The sequence below is a fragment of the Calonectris borealis genome, chromosome 6 (genome assembly GCF_964195595.1).
Source record: "Calonectris borealis chromosome 6, bCalBor7.hap1.2, whole genome shotgun sequence".
Classification (NCBI taxonomy): Eukaryota; Metazoa; Chordata; class Aves; order Procellariiformes; family Procellariidae; genus Calonectris; species Calonectris borealis.
In genome coordinates, this window is record NC_134317.1 from 28,432,265 (window position 1) to 28,445,676 (window position 13,412).

A 13,412-nucleotide genomic window follows, 5' to 3' on the forward strand; every position below is an offset into this window, starting at 1 on the left:
AATCTGTCCAAGCTGGCAGTTGTCCTTTGGCAGATTTACATCATAGCAAGGTTTTTATTCTTTTCTCCTGCCTCTTCCATCAGGTTTGCCTATATGGTGGCTACAGTTCTGCTGAGTGTCCTGGTAAGGAAACTGTATCTCCACCCAGTGAAAGGACAAGTCATGGAGACCAAATATGAGCTGGTAACCTCACCAAAGGAGGAAGCCTGGATAACGGTGTCTAAGAGAAGCTAAGAGCAAGCAAAACAAGTGCCAGCAGTGAAGTTCTGAGCAAGGGTCTTAGGGGGAATCATGCTGGCGCCACACTGACTCAGCCAAGGAATTTTACATCCAGATTTTGTTACCTTACACGTTCTTAACCACATACCTCTCTTGGGTACTTTTTCTAACTCAACTAATAGTCATATTAAAGTAGATTTAATCTGTATGCCTTTTTTACATTTGCTTTTGGATCTCTGGCCAAAGCATTGCAAAAGAAGCAACAAAACCTTGCAGTGATGTATGTATGAACTGTTGGGTGCCAGCTAGTCAAAGACCAGACCTCTAGTTAATCCAGCCCCTTTCCAATAGCAGCCAGAGCTGGATAAAAGTGCCTCTCTTATCCAGTGGAATGCTTCTTCATGGATCCTAGCTAGATAAGACCTTGGAGGCACAAGGACAAAACCTTTCTCTATATATAGGTATTTTTATTCAAAGTGTCTTTCCTTCCCTTGAGCTATAGCTATAACTGTCAAGAAGAGCAGATATATCCTGTGAGAAGTATGTGTGAGTGTGTGTGAGAGAGAGAGAAAGAGAGAAATAAAGTGGGGTGGGAATTGCACCACGGGTTCTCTTGCTGTGTAATCTTGCCATGCTGTGGGGTTGCAAGAGAAAGGATGACTGAGAAATGCTAGTAAACCAAGAGGAATAAAATTGGTTTTGGAAGCATCAGTAATAATATAATGAAATGAAATAAAACCACAGAACAAAGCCCTGAGAAAGGGATTCTCTATCCTGACAGTTCTGAGGGCAGTGTCTAACCTCATCAGCGTCAGAAATTGACAGATGCTTGCAATTCATTCAGCACTGGGTCAGCATGAGACTGGTCATGTAAATACTGGAAAGGGAGAGTGCTGATTTTATAGGACTCCGGATTAATGTTGTACTTAATAACTTAAAAGCCTTTCAAAGAATCCTTTTCCTCCTCCAAAATGGGTGCCAGCCAAAGCAGCATCGCATGCCACATGTTCACATGCTTTTCCTTGCTTCTTTCTTTCGTTTTTGGCCATCATAAGCCAGCTCCTGAAAGATTTTTCAGAGTTCCTCTGAACGGCTTGAGAGGCAGGAACCTCTTACCCCGTCATCTCCTTGGAGTAATTGCCACCTGAATTCCTTTTCAGGTTGTGTTTCTCCCTTTTTTTTTTTTTCTCTCTTACATAGGCTCACCCTTGACCTGATCTTTATAAGTCTTTTCCCCATAAACCTGACTTCTCTGTTAGCTCCAGTTCCTAGCCCTCTTCCCACCCAAAAGCTGTGCAGTGGTAGGTGAGGTGTTGCTCAGCCTGCAGCTGTGTGTGCCCGAGCTGCTTTTGTACACAGCTACCAATGCACGAGGGAGCAGGCCAGGAGTGCGTGGCTCCCGTTGGAGCTACTTCCTACTGCCTCTGCAGACAGGGCACACTTTACATAGGGACACATACCTGGTAGCTGCAATTCCCAATTCTACAGACATTGTTCCTTTCACTGGTACCTTCCAGGTCAGCAAATCTGCTGCTCTTATAAAAATGTTTTGGCTTTTGTATTTGCTGCTGAGTGCCAGCCTGAATGCAGTCCTGTCAACTCTTACGGGGTTAACATCTGATGCCAGCCTCTGTGGGCACCAGACAAAGAAAATTCTGCTCTTGGGTTTAATGTGTCAGCTCTGCTTTTGGTGGAGCTGTAGAGACTCACATCCCCCCCAGCGCAGTTTGTGTTGGGGGAGAGGTGAGACAGGGATGCTGTTTTACTGGTTTTTGTCTGCTGGGCAGAAAAAGGAGGGTTGTGCAGTTCAGCTTGCTGCCTCTCGTGCATTGATTTTTATAATGAACTGCAAGAAAGCTCTTGCTAATCTGACCTCCATTTAACTGAAGGTTGGTCATGTCCCCAGATGGCAATTCATGTTAGGCTTTGCTTCACTGCTTATGCAAAAAGGCCTGTTTTTCTTGAAGGTTGCAGATGTTTCCTAAACCTTCTGGAGAAATCAGTGTGGTAGAGGATTTTATTTTAAAGCATTCCTGGTGTGCAGAGGAGGCAAAATGGAGGCTAAGTTATTGCCTTTTTGGGACAAAATGGTAGGATAGCACTGTCCCTGCTAGGAACCAGCCAAGGAATAACTGACTGTCATATAATTGAGTGGCAAAGATCTGCTTTCTTGTAGCCCTGTCGTAGGAGTGAAGCTTTCAGACGCTAGAAAAGCTTCCCAAGTGTAATTGTCCAGACTTCTGTTACAGCATTTCTCTGCCTTGCTGGAACTGTGCGGGCCAACTGCCTTGCAACAGCCCTTCCCCAGTTACAGGAATCAAAAATGTGAGTAATTCCATATAATTTGTTACGAATTTTCTGTCAGCCTGCACAGGTATTGCATCCTGTAAGACTGTTCTCTTAGTCCGGGCCAGTAACCGAGCATGCTACAGGAGTCCATGACTGATACAAGAGAAGAATGTGGCCCAAAGTGCTGGAGAAGGCCAATGATACGTTTGTGTTTGCTTAAAACTCCTGTCAAAAAACCACCCTGACTCATCAGTTAAGGAAATGTGTTAAGCGTGGAGGGAAAGGAGGGGGTAAGGCACTCTCAAGCATTCATTATGCACTGCTCAGTGACACTGAGGTCACAGCCACCTTGTTTGCTGAAGTCTGTAAGTTTCCATTCTCACTCTATGTGTGTTGGCCATTTCAGACAGCCTAACTATCAAGATTTAGTGCAACGCTCATCAGCCCAGCTGTAGATCCTTTTCTTGTGCAGCAAACCCCCTTTTTTGTATGGGAATGTTCATGGATCAGAGCTTTCTCATGAAGTTGTAATCTATTTTGATTGGGAGCTTGAAATGTCAGTTTTGATCCATTTCTCCCCTCACCCCTTGTCCGGCATGCCCTGTCAGCTGGTTCTTGTTTGGCCTGGTTTCCTAAGGAAGACTTGAGTTCGTAGAGCGCGCCCTCCTCTCTACTTATGTTTGGCCATTTTCCCCTTTCTTTTCTCACAAGAAGTAACTTCTGAGCCTGTGGGCCGAATCAGCTGCGTTTGACAGGGGTCGGGGTTTGAAATCTCAATACTGTTACGTTTCTACAAATACCGTGAAAAAAAAAAAGATGACTGGGCACAGGGTGTCTATGCTAGACATGTCACAAGACTGCAGCCAAAGCTGAAGCATTGTTAGATGCCAGGCTGAGGAAAAGCCTGAGTCAGCGCCTGCACTGTAGCAGATTGCCACTCTCAGGAGTCTGGTCAATAGAGAATAGAGTTTCGTCAGTCCTGCTCAGACCCACAGACTAAGGACGCATCTAAGGCCCAGAGATCCCTTCTGGCTGTAACATGGGGATGCAGGCAAACATTGCAACCTGTGGAAAAAAATGCCTTAGTCTAGGAACAGAGCCAAGAGGGGGAGGTTGCTTCTATAATATAGGGAATTATTGCTTTTTATGCTTCATATTCCTGCTGTACACCAGAAAGCTGCTTCACAAATTCCACAGGATGGTTTTGAAAAGCATACAGAAAAGCTGTCATTTCATTCCTTGCACTCTTACTGTAGAACAAGCTTCTACAGAGGGCCACAAACTCATGGAAGGTAAAAGGCTAAATATGTCTCTGTGCCTATGCAACCTGCTGCTCTCAGAAGCAGGCAGCCAGCACAGGTGCCAGGAGCGGTCAGGCCATCGCTAATTGATTGTCATGGCTGTTTCTGGCTGACAAAGCCTTATACTTTTGCCCCTCGTACTGGTGGCAACTGGTGAGACAATTGTTAACATAACTTTGAGCAGAGCAGACAGCTTATTGACCTAGCCTCCCACTACCTCCAAAATATCCATGAATGGTATTACCTCTAGATTTTAATTAACCTGGGCTGCACATAGAGCCATTATTGCAAAGTAGTAATATCCTTCTGTTCCCAGCAGTTTAAGGACTTGCTGGTAATGGCTGTGGCATGCAGCACACAGTTGAGGCTGTATGTTTTATTTTACATCATTAAATGGAAAGGATGGTCTTGGCAACTTCTGTCCTACTTGCTGCAAAAGTAAACGTTGGTTGTTGGGCAGAGTGGACGTTTGCTGATTTAAAATACCTTGGGCAGCTCTCGTGCCAGCTCCCCCATTAGCTGTGCAGTTATATGAACCTGGGGCTGCTGGCACTCCAAACTGGATTCTATCTATCTCACCTGCATAGTTTGTTCGTAAACATTTTGGTACTATTTAACTCACAGGTAAGTAGCATTGCCTTCTCACTCTTTCTGTTTTGGGTACTGTGCACACGTTCTCACTGACAGCAGGAGATACCTGTAGAGTCTTACCTCTCAATAGGGCCATGTATGACCTTTCCAAGGTTTCTGTTAATGTTATAGAAGGGGCTCCCTGACACTGGCCCTTGGATATAGATATATCCTCATCAGCAGAGTCGAGTCTACAGTTTATTGGCTTCCTTTCTGTGCTCGGATCCTCTTGTAGCTTTGGGGTAAAAGGAATGGGGTATTCCAGTACCTTCATGAAAGCACATTGAGCACACAGGACTTCACCCACTTCCCAACCCCTTTTATCAAGAGTGACACGGAAGGGGAAAAAAGGCTTTTAATGAGAAGGAAAATCTTCATCACTTGTGGGTTATGCCACCAGGAAGTGGAACTGTTGTAATTACCATGGCAGCTCTTGCTGCTTCTTTCCACTTGTCTGAAGCAGGAATTGCTGGAAAATACTCCAGGCATCTTTCTCTGGAGCCTGAGAATATGTACCCATCTTGGCATCTCTCTCTAGTTGAGCTCAGGACTGTTTTTTAGCAATCACTTCTCAACTAAACAAAAGGCCTGTTTGACATATCTTAGGATTCAATGCCAGGTTTTTGGCAGTAGCAGACGGGGAAGAGGAACTACCACATGCAGGAAAAAAAAAGACGAAGAAAATGTTCCTCACATATGGAGGGTGGGGAAGGAGAGAAGATAAGGGTTTCTATGGCAACATTCCTTGAAGATAAGTATTTTTAAATCTGTGTGAATTTTAGCATTCAAAACACAGTTTTGTTTCCCACAAAAAGATTTGGGGGAGGGCTGGAGTGGAAAGAATTTTTTCCCCTACTTTTCAGGTCATTGCTATTTCTTTTACAGAGGAGCTTGAACCCAAGATAAATGAAGTACGTGCAATTGCTCTGATGTTAATGTTCCTGTAAAGAAAAGCCTTGCTTCCAGGAGGCAAAAAGCATCAGTCATAGTTCTGTATCTGCACCAACATCTCTGGCGCAAGCACTTGATCATCTCTTTAATGGGAAAAGTAGTTTAAATAAATAGATCAGTGCTAGGCCAGTAAAAAGTCACAAGGACAAATCTTGCAGGATTCCAGTGTAACTTGGAGCAAAATGTTAATTATAATTGACATACAGATAAGTGATAGCGGTGGTGATAAGGTAGCTGAGGCCTTTTGCCTTGGCCAGAGAGGAGAGGGTGCAGAAAGGGCAGAGGAACCAGGTAAAATGTGTCCCTGGTGAGTGTCTCGGTTACCTCGATGACAGTGAAACATTGCTGCAGGTGGGCAAGTGATGCTCCAGTGACACTATTAGGCAGGAAATGTTTGCTTTTTATATGAGGTATCAGTGCTGGGGCCACCTCTGAACCTCTCTGAAGCTTCTCTGCTCCAGTCTCCGCAGTGCTGAGCAACTCACGGGCACTGGCACGCTCTGCTCCCACCTCCCTGCTGGCATCCAGGCAGGTCAGCTCTGTCACAAGCCTGGCAGTGAGACATCCAATGCTGTGCGTGCTTGGCTGCCAACTTTCTAGTCTCACAAAAAAAAGGCTTTTTTTTTTTTTTTTAACAGTCGTTTCCAACTCAGTAATGACTCAGACACTGCAGCAAGGGTAAAGCGATCATCTTCCCCTTCAGAGCTTTATGGCAGAAGGCCCTGGGTATCCTCTCTAAAAGAGAGCTTGCTGGGCCCAGCCATCAGCTGGATGCAGTTCTTTAATTTAACTGATGGAATGAGATGCTCCAGCAGTGCTGTGTATCTGCTGGGTCAGGGGCTGTGTTTCAGCAATAGACTGAATGATTCCTACACGTACTTTGTGTTCAGAAGCCTTGGGGAGGGGAGGCTGGGAGGGAATGGATAGTCATAGATAAAAGAGAAGGTGCTATTCACCCATTAAGGCTCTTGCCCTGACCAAATTTCCCTAGGCCATGAATCCAGGAAAGGAACAAAAATCTATTGGAACAGTAAGAGAAAAACAGTAAGTCATATTTGGCCATTTATCTTCTGGGGTGAGGGAGGGGAAGCAAATAAGGGTGTCTGAAAAAGCAAAGTTCATATTGTCAAAGTGTGGAACTTTGGCACTTGGTAGCATTGTTTTGTATGGGCCAAGACCCTGATACAGAATAAGCAAGGCTCAGATCTAGAGCTTTATTATCCTTATAAATGTCCCTACATCTTCATTGATAAAGCCTACCGCCAGCATGGAAAAAAGCTGCACTTTTCATGTCACTGTTGGATCCTCTGTTGGAATTCACTGTTGTCAGATACATTATTTTTAATTCTGGGAATAATATTCATGTCCTGACATCAGCACTAACATAAAAATGTATACTCTGGCTTTGCAGTTTCTTGGACTGAAAAGCAACCGACTTGCTCATGCAGGGCTTGTTAGCTGTGAGTTATTGATTATATACATCATGTTTATTCCATCCCTTCCCTTAAGACCACTGGTATTTTGTACTGCACACTGGTGCTTTAGCTCCATGCATTTGCCTTACAGCTGAACCCCGGGAGATGCAGGAACTCTGCGATACCTAAATAACAGATATGCAGCAACTTCAGTCCCTGCTCAGCAGCCTTCAGTATCCAGTATGTCACAAGCTGACTCTCACTCCATCCTTGGGTGCTTGTAAGTCACCTGGTACAATGACGGGGTTCGGGGCACCATGGGCGTTAGACAGCAGTAAGTGGATTGCTGCTGTATGCGGGAGCAGAAGAACTGCTGCCCTGTTGCAATATGAGCGTTCTCACACAGCTCTAGGCTTCCACAAATACAGTTTCCAGCCCCAAAAGCCCTGCCTTCTGGCCACATGGCTACCACCTGCCACTATCCTGCTTGGGGAGAAAGGAGGTTGCCCACTGTGTGGCAGATTAGTTTCTGAACATGCCCTGGCTCTGTGAGGTGGCTGTCCTGCTTTTGCAAGCTCTTCCAGGAGTCTGAATGGGGGAAAAGGGCCTTGGGAGGAGAGGAGTGAGCTGTGTGAGTTAATGGGAGCTGACAGGGATGCCTGCAAGAATACACCATCGCATAGGATGGAAAACCATCTGGACCAATGGTTGTAGCTGCCCCACATTCATTGGTGAGCAAGATATTTGGGAACAGAGAGGGTGTGTGAAGCACTTAGTCCTTCCGCTGTGCAGAATTCGTAATAAATTTGGCAAGCCTGCGCCTTGATTTGATGGTATTGTTCTTGTAAAAGGAAGGAGCAAATTGATTGCTTGCTAACAGACTGCTCTAAATTAACCTCAAGCGTGGGCCTGGGCCTGCAAACCTTTGTATGACTGTGACTATTATTTATGCTGTGTGATTGCATTGAATACCACCAACTTTCATGTATTGGCCTAGCACAGTTGCACTTAAATCTTAGTTGTGGCTTTCAGTCACTAGAAACCAAATTTTTGAAGCTGTTTAGGTGTTTGGATTTTGAATATCGCATTAAGCATCTACTTGACTATTTAAATGCCTGGATGTCTTCGTAAGTCTAGTATTGCCATAATGCAAAGAAAAAGGAAATGATACAGAGGGTTTGCTGGATCAGGCCTCCGGTTTCATATCCCAGCAGTGATAACTATGTAGGGCCTGTTGCTATATACACACCATGGTTCTTAGTGAACCTCTTTTGTGCTTGAGGAAGCTTGATGGTGACTTTTACATAGTAAAGGTAAGAATACTGCAAACATACATCCTGCATTAGCCTTCATCTATTTTATAGCTGTACTGTTCCAGTGTGGTAAACTGAGCTGAGCAATCACATTTTCTCAATTACCCTCAAGAACGGGAAATCCTTATCACCTCTGTGTTTCTTTCTCCCACTACTGCAGCACTGGTCTTGAAATTGTCACCACAGCTAAAAATCCTCATTCTGTAAATTAAACTGTGATTTAAAAAAATTTTACAGTGCAGCCTCCTCATAAAACTCCACCAAGTCTTTTGCTGATGTGACTCACTCAATTACTCATGTGGGCAGACGTTCAGATAATAAAAGTAGTTAATGGAAAGCTGTGAGAAATACTGCTGGTTCCTGAGGACGCAGGGGAGGGGGAAGGCTACTGCGGGTATTTTATCCTAAGAGCTGCTGAATTCACTGAGCTTCCACCCATTTTTTTAAGATAAGGATTTCTCCATTCTGCTTTTTCCTTTGTATAAAAACAGCTTGAAAAATCAGATTGGCAGTAGAGGAACAAAAGTACACCAGCTGTATATGTTTGCTCCTCTGCTCCTCCTCCTGCATATTAGAGATGATAGCCAGTCTGTGCCCTGAAATAATCTCTTTATCCTAGCGATGTATATACTTAAACAACACTCAGTACTCTAATGAACTCTGGATTCCTGAATCAAGGAGTACAGCTAGGAAGTGGCTAAATGAGCCCTTTGGTTGGAGGTGTCACATATACTGACAAGGACCAGGTTTTTCTGGAATAAATAATAGGCCCTTGAGATTTGGTGTGCAATAGGTCAGGTAATAGAACTAGAAGGCAGATTTCAATGACATTTCAGTGAGTGCTCTTTGGAGGAATACGGCACTTTTTGAACTTGGCGAGGCAGAAAGTTACTGAAGAGTAGTACGATACCACTTCAATGTGAGAGCCCCTTTACGCAATGAAATTACACATGTATGATGGCTTCAAAGAGACTTAGAATTAAGCCAAAACTGGAACTAGTGGAAGTGGACAAACTATTAGAGCTGAGGGCTAGCTGGCATTTGCAAAACAACCAGAACAGTTAACTCTTGGTTGCGTGGCTCTGAGGCTGCTAGATTTTTGAGGGATGTGCTACTGCAAACGGCTGTGCGAGCTCCTTCCAACAACAGCGATGGGTGTGAAAAGGAAGAGGACACAAGGATGTGCTCATTCCTCATGCAAGATGAGCTGTGAGGGAGACTATGGCTTGACTTGTAAAAGAGAGCTTCTGGCACACAAAAGTAACGCATGGGTGTTGAGGCTGTGGACCTGAGAAAGTAAGCTGTCAGATTATATTTAGCGAATACATGCTGCAGAAAAGCACAGAGAGGGAAGGAGGGGAACTAATGCGTAGCTGGGCCCCATGGGTAGTGAGCACAGAGAGCAGGGAATGAGGCTGTTTAGAGAGGATAAATTGCCTTGGTGTTCCTGATTCAAATAAATCCCTGTGTGAGGCCAGGGATCTGCACAGACTTGTATGATTACTTTGAACAGCAGAGCTCAGCTTTATTGATCCTTCAGTGATGGCTCAACCCCACTCTCTATTAGGTGAAGGGTGACCAACCTGTGGCCTTCCAGCCATTCACCTCTGGCCCCACGCTAGGGATGCCTCCTGCAGCAATCCCATTCCCTAGCTGGGGAAGCAGTGGTCTGACAGGGGCTCTTTGAAACCAAGCTGCCGTACACCCCAGTTGCACACCCAGCTCAGCCCCAACCCACCAGAAGCTTGTTAGCTAAGGTTGGCATCTGCAAAATAGGTTAAATACCCTGCCCCACTTGAATTCAGGGGTGTGAACACCTTGCTCCATTGTGTTCCCTGGAAAACCCAGTCCTAAAGAGACAAAGATGGGAAAAAAATATATCCTTATACCTGTATGAGACAGATCAAACCTTGTGTGCTGACACATGATAGTCGGTCATTTGGGTCCTGTCTTATATGCCAGGGTGCAGAGGTTGTGACTTCAACTAATTTGTAGCAGGATGGGTACAGCTTAGGCTCTAACTTTTTCCTGCTAAAAGCTCACTCATGCAATTCAGAGATGTCTTTGCCTTTGAAAAATGAGTCCTTTAAGCTCCCTCTCAGAGGAGACAGTGCGGGGAGGCCTGGCTGCCTTCTGCACGTAAATATTCTGTCAAACCAGATTCAGGCTGAGGTGGGTGAAGCTGCTGCAACTGATGGGGAGCCATCAGTCTCCATCTCCTGTTAGGCAGTACTGCATCGTTGAGATTTGTGCTGTTACTATACTGTCAAAAATAGCTGTGGGTGAGAGAAAGGGCTGAAATGCTCCCATGTGTTAGCCAAGCAGAAGGACAGAGCAGTTAGGAGGAGAGAGATGCAAACTGTGATAGTGAACAAAAGCTGTGCAAAGAGGAGAGGCCTTCACAGCCTCGTGAAAGGGGATTACTTGACCAGATGTGTGATGGAAGGAGGAAAGATGACTTCACAGATGTGATTTATTATCCTTCCCATGCAAGGGAGTTATGCTAATTCCAGGAACAACACACATTTGTTTCGTGGCTCCTAAGAATATGCAAGACCATAAAAATTTTTTTAAAGTGGTTTATGTGGTAAAAGCATGATTACAAACAGGACAGGATTAAAAAAGCTCCAGGGGCAAGTTCCTGGAGTTATGTGAGTACCTAAAAATCTGAACTTTTATTACATACAGGAAGAAACGAAGACCTCAGAGAATGGTTCTAACTGTTGTAGCTGCAGAGCAAACTTGCAAATGTGAAAAAAGCATAAGTAGGCCAGTAACATCTGCTCTGTTACTGTCTGTAACAGTCTGTAACTCTGTTACTGTCTGTAGTGAGCCGGAATCAATAGTTGAGAAAGGATGAATTTTCCCATGTGCTGTAGTGGAGCATTAACTCCACTATCTACCCTTTAGGGTCTGTCTCCCAGCAGCCATATCAGCCCTTACCTGGGGGATGCCACAAGGGTCAGGACAGGGTGGGAAAGGACTGGCAGTTGGTCTGGGTTGGCATCTTTGAGAAGGAATACTGGCAGGAAAGAAAAACAAATTAGAGCAGTTCTTTCCTTCCCCCCTCCCTGAGTGCTTTGCCATTTGAACCCTTGGAGGGAAACTGATGAGCAACTATGCTTTGTGCTGGCTTCTCTTTGAGACCATTTGTTGCCTGTTTTCTTTTAAAGTCTGAAATGTTAGAAAGAGATCATTATTTTTCCTATTTGGCTTGACCTCTTCCTCCCTTGGAGAGTTTCTCCCCTTGTACTGGCTCTGTCTTTCTCACATAGTGCTGTGTTGAAATAAAGTTCAAGAGAAAACTTGAATTCCTAGAAAAAAAGCTTGATATTTAGAATGAGACATGTCCTAGAACAGACAGTCTGAATCTCTGCAACATGTCCTGTCCCTCTCTGGAGGTGTCAGGTATCAGGTGCCAATCATGCACGGTCTCTGTCCGAGGTGGTTCTGAAATAGCAACGTTAGGGCAAACACTTCCATGAGATGTAAACTACCCCCCTGGGTCACTTCTCCTACCTTTTGTGCAGCAAGCGCTTTACCGAGATGCAGTTTCTCATAAGCAGAGAGGTTATCTGTGGTTACAATCTTGATTGCCCAGCAAATTGCTGAATGCCCGAGGAAGCAGGAGGAGAATGTGCAGCTGCAGAGTGTGTGGGTTTTTCATTCTGTTTTACACTGAGGACTGGAGGTTGACTGTTTAAGACGCCTTAGGATCCTGACACCATTTGTGCGACATTGGACGTGTGTGAGCTGCATTTTGTGCCGGGAGGCCACCCCTGGCATTCTGGAATAGCCGTGGGAGTTAAATAAGCTGCTATTCTCTTCAGGTACTTTGGATTATGAGCCTGGCACAGACCTGCCATCCAGCCAGAGGCAGATCCAGATGCTATATGAAGTGAGCAGGATGGCATGACTTTCTCTTTGTTGAGGGAGTGAAGGTACATACTTCAGTTACAGACTATCTTCTTCAATCCTCCAATTTTCCCTCCCTCCCCATCCCTCCAGTAAGTGTTACCTGCCGGCTAAAGGGCATGGGCCCATGTATATGGTCAGTACACATGACTGTATGTTTGGTGTCAGTCCTTTGTCCTTTATCCAGCTGCAAATCTGCTCAGCTCCATGTGATGCAGCAAGCACTGGGATTTTCAGCTTTTGTTTCTACCGTTTACAAAATGTGAAAAAAAATTTGAGGGAAAAATGCTCAGAAATGGGAGCCTCATAAAACTAGGGCAGAGTTATTTACACAAGTGAACTGAAAACCTGCAGCAGGATCTGTCAGAGATCTGACCTGGTCATCTGTCTAAATGGGACGTTTACACACATACCCTGATGTGGTGACTGTGCTGTTCAGTCTTCCATATAGCAAAGAAAATGGAAGAGGCTTTTGATTGTGATTTCTTACTGTGGTGCCAAAAATAGGTGGCCTTTGAGCTACCCCATTATTACTTTTCTCTAATTAAGAATTGGTAATTCAAACTGTGGTACGTGGGACATGCACACGAAGTGCCCAGCTGCAAGATTGCACATGACCAAAGGATCTGCTTGTCTGTGCAAGTTTTTGTGAGCAGGGGACTCCCTTGGGTGATTGGCAGAGGTAAAAACCTAACGCATGCGAGAGAACTTGGGAAGAATCGTGGTTCTTCCTGTGCTTTTGGATCTCGACCTCCAATTAGGAGTCTCCAGCTAGATGCTTGCCTTTCTATTTTGTGGTGACTGTTTGAACAGCATGTTTAGGTAGAAAATAAATATGTTTGCTTCCCAGTCTTGAAGATACTGATCTAGGGGAAAATCTTGCACAAAAGGATTAAAAAAAAGTTGGAAAAGTTAAAGTGTGTAATATTGTAATTAGGGCTGAGGGAGTATAAAAACTTAAAATTAGTTTATCACATCACTTGACAGGTGGGAAGTCATTTATGTAAATTTGGGGAAGTGGTAGTTGCATTCAGTTGGTCTTATTTAAACACTATTTCTAATTACTTTTGGTATGTGTACAGAGGATTATAGCATGGCCATTATTCTGACAGGAGGGCTCTTCATATTTAAATTTAAATCCACAAAAGAGTACCCTATTAAAATGTAAACATGCTGTGATAACAAGCACCTAATTATGCAGACAGGTTAGTCCAGCTACTCTGGTGAACAACTGTGTGCACATATCTCAGATAATGCTTTTTCTTACACCCTAAAAATCGCCAGCAGGGCCACTGAGAGGTCAAGAGGTGCCTGACCCACAGGTAGGAGCTCCCTGTGAGAAGGTTTGCTGATGCCGAGTGCAGATCTGAGAGCAGATG

General features: G+C 44.6%; 1 protein-coding gene across 8 annotated transcripts in view; it reads left to right on the forward strand.

Annotated features, from left to right (window-relative positions):
• Nucleotides 1–12,919, forward strand: part of CYP20A1 (cytochrome P450 family 20 subfamily A member 1) — a 41,575-nt gene extending 28,656 nt beyond the window's left edge. For 2 of the 8 annotated variants that reach the window (XR_012674137.1, XR_012674139.1), the window contains exons 11-12: nucleotides 84–7,089; nucleotides 11,802–12,916. Coding sequence is in view for 1 of the 8 variants with exons in the window: in XM_075153423.1 (XP_075009524.1) it covers nucleotides 84–234 (151 nt within the window). In the remaining 7 variants the exon portion in view is untranslated. Of the gene's footprint in view, nucleotides 1–83; nucleotides 8,456–11,801 lie in introns of those variants that run through there. The other 6 variants (XR_012674138.1, XR_012674136.1, XR_012674135.1 and 3 more) reach the window with 5 other exon arrangements.
• The last annotated feature ends 493 nt before the right edge of the window (nucleotides 12,920–13,412 follow it).